At 36.3% G+C, this 13,000-nt stretch overlaps 2 protein-coding genes across 3 annotated transcripts in view; one reads left to right on the top strand and one right to left on the bottom strand.

Annotated features, from left to right (window-relative positions):
• LOC109103275 (myosin light chain kinase 3-like) overlaps nt 1–4,834 on the bottom strand; it is a 27,663-nt gene extending 22,829 nt beyond the window's left edge. The window contains exon 1 of the mRNA XM_042717698.1: nt 4,699–4,834. Within this exon, the coding sequence (XP_042573632.1) occupies nt 4,699–4,751 (53 nt within the window). The 5' untranslated portion in view covers nt 4,752–4,834. The remainder of the gene's footprint in view (nt 1–4,698) is intronic.
• The window catches only part of wrnip1 (WRN helicase interacting protein 1), a 13,737-nt gene extending 1,200 nt beyond the window's left edge, over nt 1–12,537 (top strand). Inside the window, exons 2-7 of one of the 2 annotated variants that reach the window (XM_042717700.1) lie at nt 2,597–2,791; nt 4,774–5,006; nt 8,874–9,115; nt 10,188–10,343; nt 10,499–10,578; nt 11,652–12,537. In XM_042717700.1, the coding sequence (XP_042573634.1) occupies nt 2,597–2,791; nt 4,774–5,006; nt 8,874–9,115; nt 10,188–10,343; nt 10,499–10,578; nt 11,652–11,933 (1,188 nt within the window). In that variant the 3' untranslated portion in view covers nt 11,934–12,537. The remainder of the gene's footprint in view (nt 1–2,596; nt 2,792–4,773; nt 5,007–8,873; nt 9,116–10,187; nt 10,344–10,498; nt 10,579–11,651) is intronic. The other variant, XM_042717701.1, reaches the window with a different exon arrangement.
• Nucleotides 12,538–13,000: the final 463 nt, after the last annotated feature.

Below are 13,000 nucleotides of genomic sequence, written 5' to 3' on the forward strand. Positions count from 1 at the left end.
TTTAGTTTTGGAAAAAGTTATTTTAAACGTTAAAGTAGACACTTGAATTTAATACGCTTCTCAAGTATATAAAAACACTTAGTAAACTGAATTTGATGTGGACACCAAAATGAGACGTTTTGTCCTTGACCCAGTATCTCTGAAAGAAAACATGTTATAAACCGGATTTCAACTTGAGAATGTGTTTTAAAAGTCTTTATCGTGGTCCCAGAGACTCTGTTTAGAATAAATCAATTTGTGTGGTATACTGATTGTTTACTTGAATTTAGAATTTTTTATTTATTTTTTTCCCCACATTTTCACAAGTATCTGACCTGTAAAATCTTCTCTCATAGTTTGAAATATACTATAGGATAGTTTACTCCAAAATAACCATTTGTTACACTCTTAGATGTCTTTTCAAACCTGTATGGATTTTTTTTTATCTGCAGAACACAAAAGAAAACTTTTTTCACAATTATATTTTGTGTCATGCAGGTTTAGAACAGCCTGAGTAAATGATGGCAGAGTATTAATTTGTGGGTAAACTTAATATTTTGCACCAGCCTGTATGAGTTTCTTTCTTCTGCTGAGCAGAAACAAAGATATGTCATTTTGGGGTAAACTAAATGTTTAAATCTCAAATGTTTTAACCCGTTTAATCCCCAAATTTTCCCAGACATGAAAATATCCAAATTATGTGTCATTAGTAACCATTTGAAATAATCAATAATTATTTTTTGAAATTGTTTTGGAAAAGTGTGTGAAAAATTGTGTTTTATGTTCGGTCACAATTGTGACCGGTGGGATAATGTGTGAACTGAAATAACATATTTCTGCAGTCATAAATATGGTTAGATATTTTAGCCCAGCTATTTTAAACTGTTTGATCACATTCTTGGGTTACTATTATGCAGAAAAAAAAAAAAAAAAAAAAAAACTTATGAAACATTGATAGGAACACAGAAAAAAAAATTGTAAAATATAAAATATTTTTTTTTATATTAATGCTTAGAGTATTACCACATCATTACTGTACATTTTTTCTAACATTTAATTTTTTAATTTAGTGCAATATTTTGTCAATGCAACATTTTATTGTCATTTTCACCAGCAACTGCAATTAGATTTATATTGTGTACCTAAGTTCACTGTTATCCCACCGGACACTATTGTGACCATCAACATGTTGACTCATTCTATGACCACACTCAACAAAACTAAATCTATGTGAATGCATATATTAATACTAGACAAACTAAAGAACATGTGTACCAAAAGTCTTTGTCATATATTTATGTTAAGACACTTTACTAGCCTTTAGTTTTGGAGCTGTGATGCAGCATCATCTTCTCAAGGTGCAAACAGGAAATAGGCTGCTCTGGTCATGTGACAATTTGCACTAATCATGTAAAACTGCACATATTTAATTGAGACCCGTTATTTTTTCCATATTTGCAGGAAGTGCACTAAAACATCGGTCAGTAAGGTTTTTAGAGCTTTATAAATGAAAACCTTTTTTGCGGTCACTATTGTGACCGGTGGGATTAAAAGGGTTAATATCTTTAAAAATAAATTAGGCCTTCCGTCCACACTAAACTTGCATTTCTTATTATTTCTCCAAAATGTTGCATGCTTGCTGCATCTTGCATGTGATTGCTGTTATATGCACTCAGATTCTTTGGCTGGAACAGTAAGGGTTGTGTATTTCCAAGACGAGACTCTTAAAACACAGAGCCAGTGGTTCAGTATAATTCAGCCGCTGTGGAATAATAATCACTGTATTTGATCCAGCCAGTGTTATCTGACTCCAGTGCAGCCTTTCCATTCCATGTTTGGAGTCAATATTTTGACTAATAGTAAAGACCATTTGCTCTGTTCTTTGTAGGAGGTAAGAGCCTATTTCAGTATTATTATTCAAATTAGATTCATTAATAATTGAGAAGTTACATCGTGGGAAGTCTTTGGCTTTGTTTGAGCTAGTTGTCCCAATTGTATGCTGTTCTAAAGTGACTCGTTAAGCCGTGTGAAAGGCTCAGATTAGCGGCTGACAGGTGCATGTGCTGGAATAATAGTCCCTGAGGGTCGTTTAGTGAACATGAATGTGCTATTTTTAAAAAGCCTGGACTGGACTGTATTGCAGTAATGAGATTTAGCTGTCATGAAAATAATGGCACAGAGTAAAGGAACGCAATGGTCCTACAGAAGGCTTTGGTTTTGTTTTTGCCTGCTGTATGTAATTAATTGTTTTTTGATTTTCACATTCACCAGGTTATCATCTTGCCTTCAGTGTTTGTATGGCAGATGTTTTCAGACTAGAAGCGGGTGTTTGATTGCTGTAGTAGTGGACAGTGCAGTTTGTGTTAGTAGCTCATCATAGTGATGGCAGATTCAGGAACAGACCTCCCTGTGTCAAGTGTCTGGTTTCTCTTATTTATTTTGGTGTTTTATAGATTGTCACATGGATTTACAGCAGAGCAGAGCAAATGTTGGGTGTCTGTTCCTTTCCTAAGGAGTTTGTGTCAAATTTTATCATTCATTTAAATTGAGCCTACAAGTACGGCTTGTTAGGTGTCAGGAAATGTTATAAAATTGTTTGTCTGTGTGTTGTTTACAGACCACTTTGGCCCATATTATCGCCAGTTCTGTTAAGAAGAAAGGCACGGGACGTTTCGTGACGCTCTCGGCCACCAGTGCGTCCACCAGCGACGTGCGAGAGGTCATCAAACAGGCCCAGAATGAGCTGCGTCTGTTTAAGAGAAAGACCATTCTGTTCATCGATGAGATACATCGCTTTAACAAATCCCAGCAGGTCAGTTACATTACAGTACAGGTACAGTAGAGCCCTATGAAATCAATCAATCTATCTATCTATCTATCTATTTTCAAATTTAATAATCAAAAAGTATGTATTTTAATTAAATGCATAACAACTTTATTTATTTATTTATTTATTTATTTATTTATTTGTTTGTTTGTTTATTTACCTACCCCCAGAAATTCTGTTGCTTTTTTTTTTTGGTATTCAACTGAAGGCATAAAACATTAATTTAATTTATCTTTTAATCAAACAAACATTAGTTCTGCACAACAACTTAATATTAAAATTAAAACTAAAACATGGAGGGAAAAAATGAGTTATTACTTTAAAAATATGTTTTAATGATTGTATTATTATTTTTATTATTTTAACGTTCTGCTGTACAATTGTAATATATTTCTGCAACAATTTCTTCAACTTAAACCAAACTTTTATTTTAATAGGTTGCTGTAAAAATCTTTACGTATCATTGTATATGATATGAAGATGTTGTTCATGTATTTATGTCTGAAAACAGTGTCACACATGCTTAAATATTTAAAAACCCCGCATCTGCGCCATTCATTTACACTTTAAGAGTCTTTAAGAGAGACACAGAGATGTAAGCGTACAGACCTACTTTGGATTTATTCATGCAAACTTTGGCAATTTCCATGACATTCTGCAGAAAAATCAGTTTTTATTACTGGGTTCCGTGATTCTGTCCATGTTTCTGCATCATGTAAATCATAGAGCACTAGTACTGCACCCCATAATGTTTGTGAAACATCTTGATAGTCAGTGTGATTGTCTGCTAGGACGCCTGTGTGAATGTGAAAAGAACAGACTTAAAAAAAAACAAAAAAAAAGCATTAAAAATGGCTGATTCAAAGACAAAAATTCTGAAAAGTGAACAACGATCCTATATAGTAGCATTTCAGATACAGAAACTTTTACATTAGACTTGTGTCTCCAAGTACATTTTGGTAGCACTGTATGCCAAAAGGTGGGAATTAATTTTGTAATATGTCTGGTGTAGGTAGAGCTGGCACAGGATCACTCTGGAACCTGTTTATTTGTGTATGACTCACAGTCAAGAACAGCGCCAGTGGCTTTAAATACATCCATAATTATATTCATAAATAAAGACATTATACCAGCCAAAGGGATTCCCTCCTCATGTCTTCCTATTTAGCCTGGATTCAAAGAACCTTTTACTACAATCCAAAGCATACTATTGTACAATATTACGTCACGGTTGCTTAAAAACATGTTGTTTCTTATATTTTGAACTTTTTTTTTGTTTTGTTTTCACTCGTTTGCACACAAGTATCAGTAACCTAAAGTGATATTTTAATATATTTAATGTATTGACAGGCCATTTTCAGGTATTTTGACAACGAATAAAAAATAAAAAAAAATTGTTAGACAACAAATCAATTCAATTCACAAGTCAAAGTTGTTGTTATTGTTGTTGTTGTTTTTTTAACCAATGATTTTTGCTAATTCAGAACCATTTGATCCACAATGTGATTCAATTTCAATAAATGGTTAATTCTGCATTCATATAAACTTTACTTTATCAGTGAAAGCTTCAAATTCTGTCTACGAGTTTAGAACTAAATTGAAATCTTGGCTTTTTAAACTTTGTATGTTAAATTATCTTCTGATTTTACCGATGCTATTCTTTTTCCTAGATTTTATTGTATTGGTACAGCACTATGGTCAACCGCTGTTGTGTTTATCGGTGCTAAATAAATACATGAAATGAATGAAATAATGTGTCTTAGTCAAAAAAGACAAGCTACTTGAAGCTGGAAAAAATTGCTGAAATCACACCTAATGAATGTGCAAAGTTCATTTAAACTATTTTGCTTTTCCAAGACACTGTCATCTTCTTTCCTGTAGAATGAACCCACCTTTGATATTTCTGCAGTTTTGGAGTGTATGGTATCTTCTCTTGTCCTCCCATGTCTCCTCTGTTCTCGTCTCAGGACACCTTCTTGCCTCACGTGGAGTGCGGGACGATCACTCTTATTGGCGCCACCACAGAGAACCCGTCCTTCCAGGTCAACAGCGCGCTCCTGAGCCGCTGCAGGGTTCTGGTTCTGGAACGGCTGTCGGTGGAAGCGATGGGCTCGATCCTGCGCCGGGCTGTAGACTTTCTGGAACTGCAGGTGTTGGACGAGGATGCTGTGGAGCGGGACGCTTCAGCGATCTGCTCAGAGTAAGTGTCAGTCGTGCCCTTGTTATCCCGGCGGGTCTGAGACGGCCCATCCTCTGACTTCACTGCCTCATTTTGATGATTTATTAGTGGTTTGGATTGGTAAGTAGGACAAACGGTTGTCTCTCAGCCCAGCCTCGAGTGGGCCAGCTGTGAAGTGCTGCAGATCAGGTTTTAGGGCCCTCAGGAGTCATGGAAGCGTCCGCTGTAAACACAAACGGTGTTGAGTTTCTGAAGAACAGCCTGTGACTTACTGATGAGAATAAAATGAGTCAGGGTTGAAAATATCCCTCTGTGGTGTTTTCAGCTGATGCTTGAACAAAACGTTGCCAAAAAATTATTTGTATTGTGCATCACATCCAATAAATCACAATAAGCTTTGTGTTCTGTTACTTCTGATATGAAACGAAGTCTCAGCTTTTAAATTCTATTAATTGTATTACAAAATTCAAAGAATAAATACAGCTTCGCTGCTGTTTAATGTGGCTTTATAGATTGCTATAGCTCCATAGTTCAAGCGGCACATGAAGTGAACATCTCTTCATCTTTACTATTAGTTATAACACAAAATGAACATGAATAAACATCAGAAGATATGTTTAAAGAAACATCAACTTACTAAAATGACTCATGTCCCATGTAATCACACAGTCAGTGTTTCAGCTGTGGAAAGACGTCAGTAAAACAGCTTGTGATCAATAATAATATGTAAAATGGTGTTTACCTCAGGAAAGCCATTTAATGTAAATATCTCAATAGTTAACTAGAAAAACTAACACTAGTATTGGTCTCGGACAAGTCTTGTTTAGCCTAACGCAGTACACATACTGTAGCAAGGTTTTTTTCCATCTATTTCTATCTATATATATTAAAACTTTGCTACGTGTACTGTGTTTAGGCTAACCGAGACTTCATGAACAGAGGTGTGATGTGCGTACTTTTCGGCTTGTTAAAGATTAATGGATTCTGGATTAATTGTAAAGGATTAATAGAACTGGCAAGACCTGACAAGAGAGCATTGCAATAGTCCAGTCTGGACAGAACAAGAGCTTGAACAAGGAGTTGTGAAGTATGTTCTGAAAGAAAGGGCCTGATCTTCCTAATGTTGTATAAAGCAAATCTGCAGGACTGGACAGTTTTAGCAACGTGGTCTGAGAAAGTCAGCGGATCATCAATCATAACTCCAAGGTTTTATGGTTATGGAGTTATGGTTGATGTGCCTAACTGGATGGTGAAATTGTGATGAAGTGATGGGTTTGTTGAATCCACAAGTAGTTCTGTCTTGGCAAGGTTGAGTTGAAGGTGATGTTCTTTCATCCAGTAAGAAATGTCTGTTAGACAAGCTGAGATGCGAGCAGCTATCGTCAGATCATCAGGATGTAATGCGAGGTAGAGATGAGTGCCATCAGCATAGCATTGATATGAAAACCCATGTTTCTGAATGACAGAACCTTGTGGTGCCATGTAGACAGAAAAGAGAAGTGGTCCAAGAACTGAGCCTTGAGGCACCACGACCATCACCACATGTTGCAGCATGATAATACACGGCCCCATGTTGTAAGGATCTGTACACAATTCCTGGAAGCTGAAAACATCCCAGTTCTTGCATGGCCAGCATACTCACCGGACATTTCACCCATTGAGCATGTTTGGGATGCTATGGATCGGCGTATACGACAGCGTGTTCCAGTTCCTGCCAATATCCAGCAACTTCAGACAGCCACTGAAGAGGAGTGGACCAACATCCCACAGGCCAAAATCAACAACCTGATCAACTCTATGTGAAGGAGATGTGTTGCACTGCGTGAGGCAAATGGTGGTCACACCAGATACTGACTGGTTTTCGGACTCCCCCGGACCCCTCAATACAGTAAAACTGCACATTTTAGAGTGGCATTTTATTGTGTCCAGCCTAAGGCACACCTGTGCAATAATCATGCTGTCTAATCAGCATCTTGATATGCCACACCTGTGAGGTGGATGGATTATCTCGGCGAAGGGGAAGTACTCACTAAAATAGATTTAGACAGATTTGTGAACAATATTTGAGAGAAAAATAGGCCTTTTGTGTACATAGAAAAAGTCTTAGATCTTTGAGTTCAGCTGATGAAAAATGGAGGCACAAACAAAAGTGTTGCGTTTATAATTTTGTTCAGTGTATAATATATATATATATATATATATATTCTGTATATGTTTTATTATATTTTTATTATTTATTATATACTATCCTACCATAAAACTGCCTTATGTGCAATTTAAATGTTTGTTAACAAATCACTGTAATATGAATGCACCAACTGACAAGGATGTACTGTTCCTGATTGCCTATAAAAATGAATTAATATCAAAATAAAATCACTAATTGAATCAAATTGCAAACTTGTAAATCCAAATCAAATCGAATTGTAAAAATTGTTCTCAAATGCTGTAAAACAGTTTGAGTGGCACCACTAGTGTAGAGATAGACAAGAAAAATCTAAAGATGTTATGTATAAATGTACTTATTATTTTATGACAGCTACAGTATAAAGTATATACAGTATATATTAGCATATTGATTGATCATCTTGTCTTTTTTTTTTTTAATGTAAATGTGTTAATTAAAACCATAGAAGGCTTAGATTAACTGCATAAGCATTGTCAGCCAAACCTGAATTCTTAACTGTCATCATAAATTTACATAATTTAACATTCAACATATTTCCATTCAAGTTGGCAGTAGCCTTGTATGCCAGGTCAGATTTTTATTTATTGTTCGCTTTCATTTATGGAAGCTGCAATAAAATGTGTGTAAGATGAGAGCCGTGCCCCAGTTAAACATTATCATGCCCCAGTTAAACATTAGGGCAGAGATTCAAGGTCTCTCAAAGTGTCCATTTCACTCACCGCCGGTAAGACGCTCAGTTCTTCATGCCCTCCGCCAATATTTTATGATAGAAGTGTCATAACTGTCTAAAAGGAACCAGCGCAGCAGTTCACGAATGATCTGGTGTGATTTGGGATGGTATGTGCTCCAGTGACACTCTATCTGGCCCTGCAACGTCAAATCTTGTTTATATTAATAAAACAGATTGTAGTGTGTTATGATGTGAGTCCCTTCGTTCACCCCTGTTTTTTGTTGTTGTTTTTTTGGAAAGAAAAACATTAAAAGGGTCATGAAATGGAGAATCAAAATGCTCCTGATATGTGCATATATAAGTGGTTACTCTACAATTAAATACATCTGATCTGGGGAGTACCTGATTACATGTAATCCGGATTACATCATAGGTTCCAAGTACTCGTAATTAGAGTATATTACATTTTAGAAAGTTTGGGAATCCCTGCATTACATGAACAAACAGTAATAAACGTTGACATGACATTACACACGCCTAAACCAAAATTTTGCAAAAAAAAAAATGTATCCAGATGGTGCTGAAAGTCACTGGATGTGACAACTGTTGCGTCTGCTGTAGATACAGTGTTAGGGAGAATCAACACACTTTGAATGATTTATTGCCATAGTGTGAATAATATGTAAACATTTAATCCATAAATAAGTTACTGTAATCTAATTATGAGCACTGTGAGCAAAGCATGCGATTTGACATTCCCTTGACTTGTGCTTATGTGAAAGTGCAAATCTCCGGATGCAGTGTATAAGAAAAAAAAAAAAAATAATAATAATAATAATCGTCATTAATAAGTGTGATTTAAATTTTTGAGCAAAGCCATCTTGATTAACCATTTAGCCATTATAGTGCAGTCTTACTTGAATGTATGTAAAATAATAAATTCTAAATATATGTTTTGATTATATTGTACATTTCTTGATTATTTTGTGTATTTCTTAACATTAGACACTCTGTTTGTTTGATTGAGCAGGCCTGAGCTCGGTGTGCTGTCTGTGTCCAGATCTCAGGTGTGTATCGAGCAGAAGGCGCTGGACACGGTGGCGTACCTGTGTGACGGAGACGCTCGAGTCGCTCTCAACGGTCTGCAGCTGGCGGTGCAGGCGTGTGTCGCGCAGGTGCGCACCGCTTCATCCAAACCCCAGCCAATAACAGTGCGTGAGCAGCACATTAAAGAAGGACTTCAGAGATCCCACATCCTTTATGATAAAGCAGGTGTGTCCTGTTTGCACTCAAGTCATCAGTCTGTCTCATATAGTGCACTTATTGTGACTCACCTGTAACAAAAGATGACCTGCTTTGTCAAACAGATCCACAGAATTCAAGTCTGGCCACTGAACAAGCTCTATAACACTTTCCACAAATTAGAGTAAATTTGCATCCTGATTGTGGTATAGCTTTTAGGGTATTGAATTTGTGCTTGTTGGATGTGTTTAGCTTAACTAAGTGTTTTGACATTAACTAATTAGCTATATATATATATATATAAATTAGAGTACATTTGCATCCTTATTTATATATATATATAAACAGCTCATTAATTTACATGCAGAATTGCAAAATTTTAATTTTGACAAAATAAAAGGGATTGCATGTTAAAATGACATGTTAATGTTTATTTAATACTGTCCTGAATAAGCTATTTCACATAAAGGATGTTTATATGTTTTCCACAAGACAAAATAATAACTGAATTTATAAAACTGACTCCGTTCAAAAGTTTACATACCCTTGAATCTTAATGCTGTGTGTCGTTTCCTGGATGATCCACGAGTGTTTTTATATTTTGTGATAGTTGTTCATGAGTCCCTGGTTGGTCTTGAGCAGTTCAACTGTCTGCTGTTCTTCAGAAAAACCCTTCAGCTCCTGCACATTCTTTGGTTTTCCAGCATCTTCTGCATATTTGAACCTTTACCAAAAGTGGCTATGATTATGAGATCCATAGTTTAACACTGAGGACAACTGAGGGACTCATACACAACTATTACAAAAGGTGAAAACATGTACTGATGCTCAGGAAGGCCACACAATGCATTAAGAGACGGGGGTGAGTTATTCAATGAAAAAAAAAAATATATTCATTAGCATTTTTGAGGTAAGCTGCTGTAATTCTTTGCCACTGTAAACACTTGCAGGGTGCTGGTGAAAACTCTACATCAAGATGCAAGCAAACACCACTGTGTTTATTGTTAAATGCTTAAAAAATTGATTGTGTAATGCTCTTGTGCCATACTATGTCCCATCCACAGTTAGTCTGGAAAATCTGACGTGTGTGTGTCGCACACAGGTGAGGAGCACTATAACTGCATCTCAGCCCTGCACAAGTCCATGCGAGGCTCCGAGCCCAACGCTGCCCTCTACTGGCTGGCCAGAATGCTGGAGGGCGGCGAGGACCCGCTGTATGTGGCCCGCAGACTCGTCCGCTTCGCCAGCGAGGATATCGGTGAGCAGACGCTCCTTTTCAGTTCAATTTACATAAACAGAGGTACAGGGAAACTGTTCAACATTTTCCAAAACCGCTGTTGTACCACAATAGAAACTTCATGATTAGTGTATAATCCAGAAGTGACAGACTAGATGTGTTGTGGACTCTCCTGGGTCTGGCAGACCCGGCGGCGCTCACTCAAGCCGTATCAGCGTTTCAGGCCTGTCACTTCATCGGCATGCCTGAGTGTGAGGTACCACACACACACACACACACCGCAGATACTGCCAGGGCTGAGAATCTACACACTTCTCACCATTTAAGCCCATTTTTCTTCTTCTTAGTAATCAGTTTAACTGCTTAAATATACATTAATACATTAATATTTAATTATATTTAAACGTCTATATATATATATATTTTTTTTTTTTTTTTAATTTAATTTAAGAAAAAAAAGTGTATGAATATTTATTGAGTAGTCCTGGGGGGGTGATTAATTGAGATGAGAAAAAAAAAAACATTTCTATTTTCAGCTTCAGACTTTCCTCTATCAAACGAAAAAAGTATCAACCATGCAGGTCCTTGAAAATAAAAATAGCACACAAAACATTGGTAACACTTCAGTATAAGGAGCAATTCTCACTATGAACTAGTTGATTATTAGCGTGCCTATTATTTACATATTGGCTGTTTATAAGTGCTTATATATTCTGCATGACCTGTATGATGCTACGTCCCTAATCATACCAATACCTAAACTACCTTACTGTTAATAAACAGCAAAGAAGGAGCATATTGAAGCAAAAGTTGTGGTTAATCGCAAGAATTAGACCTTAAAATAAAGTGTGACGGATACGTTTGTTAATAACCAACATCTAAAGGGACATTAAAATATCTTCTTGAATTGCAAACTTTGGATAAAAAAAAAAATGTGAAAAGTGTTTTTTTTTTTTTTTCCATTTTTGAACGGTCACCTTGCAATGCAGCAAAGACGACTGAAATCAACAGATTCTCTAATAGACCTTCTGTACCGATCTCTGTGTGAAAATAAACCTTCTTTCTAAAGACATTTTGACCCTCCTCTACAAAATAGTGGATTACACAGTAAATATTCATCCGTGGCATTTAATATTTTGGCTTTCATCACTATTCATGTCAGTCTTTCTTCAAAATAAAAATATTAACACAACCACAATTTAATCAGAGGAGGTTTGCCTTGGTAATCCGCTTCCACCTCTCCAAACTTGATTAAAGTTAGTTACTTGTTCTAGTTGTTACCCTGCTCTTCCTCAGGAGTGTTTATCTTCATTCTCTGAATTATTTGAGGTCATTCTGGCACAGTGTGTGGTTTATATGGCCCGAGCGCCCAAGTCTGTGGAGGTGTACAAGGCCTATAACAACGTCAAGTCCTGTCTGAGGAGCCATCAGGGTCCGTTACCGTCCGTTCCCCTCCACCTGCGCAACGCTCCCACCAAACTGATGAAGAATCTGGGCTACGCCAAAGGATACAAATACAACCCAGACTGCAGAGGACCTGTGCAGCAAGAATATCTTCCCGAGGAACTGCGCGGTGTCAACTTCTTCACCTGGACGCCCCCCAGTCTATGACTGATTGTCTTTCTATGTTTGGAGTTCTGCTGTTGCCTTTATCACTGTTGCTGTATCTCATACTTATCACAGCGAGATTTCACGCCGTTGGTCCATATTGTGAATGAATAAATATACATTTGCTTATATTATACAGAGTTTTATGTAAAACATGAAGATTGCAGCAACTGATTTCCATTTTTATCTCAGGTAAGTATGAAATTAATAAATAGAAACAATGAGATTGTACTTTTTAGTGCATAAAAATACTGGTGATTTGGCTTTACTCTCAAATACACACTAGAGGACGAGACTTACAGGAAACAGTTATTAGTGACATTTATATTAGTTTGGCTTCTGCTTCCTTTGGTTTCCTCCAATATTCGAAAGTTGCATCCCTGACAGTTCATGTTTCAGCTCCATTAAATGTTTGCACTGTTGTTTAACACTCTTAGCTACAAGCACGCAATAATGTTGTTTATCAGCATATGCTTTACTGAAATCTTTCTTTTTCTGCACTGAAGATGTTGCACTTACAAATCATTTTGAATTTCAAGTCAAGTTGACTGACCGTGCTGAGGTCAGTGTAATTTTCACCCGTCATTAAAAGGATCGTTCATCTAAATATGTAAATCTGTTGTCATTTATTCACCATCATGTCATTCAAAACCAGTTTTTTTTTTTCTTCTTTAATGAAAATAGATGGAGCCAACATTTAAGTTCAGTTCTCTCTCCATTAGGTAGCTGATGCTTTGAGGGAAACAAACTTTCCTTTACTTTAGACATCAACTACAGTAACACTACCAATGTACAGTCACTGTTAATTACACAAAATATCATTTAAAAATGCCCAAAATGCAATGCATATTACACTGGTAAAGCAATAAAATAATTGTGTTGGGTATTTTGCAGCAAGTAGCTTAGATTTTTTTTTTTATTTTTTTTTTATTTTTAGAAATTACGTTTTTTTTTTTACTGATCTAAATTAAATAAAGAAAAGGAAACTCGGTACATGGTACATGGTAAAAACATAGTACTTGGTAGGACAGCACGATATATCAGAATAAAACCGATATCAGTGTGGTTTA

Source organism: Cyprinus carpio, chromosome B2 (assembly GCF_018340385.1).
Source record: "Cyprinus carpio isolate SPL01 chromosome B2, ASM1834038v1, whole genome shotgun sequence".
NCBI classification, from domain to species: domain Eukaryota; kingdom Metazoa; phylum Chordata; class Actinopteri; order Cypriniformes; family Cyprinidae; genus Cyprinus; species Cyprinus carpio.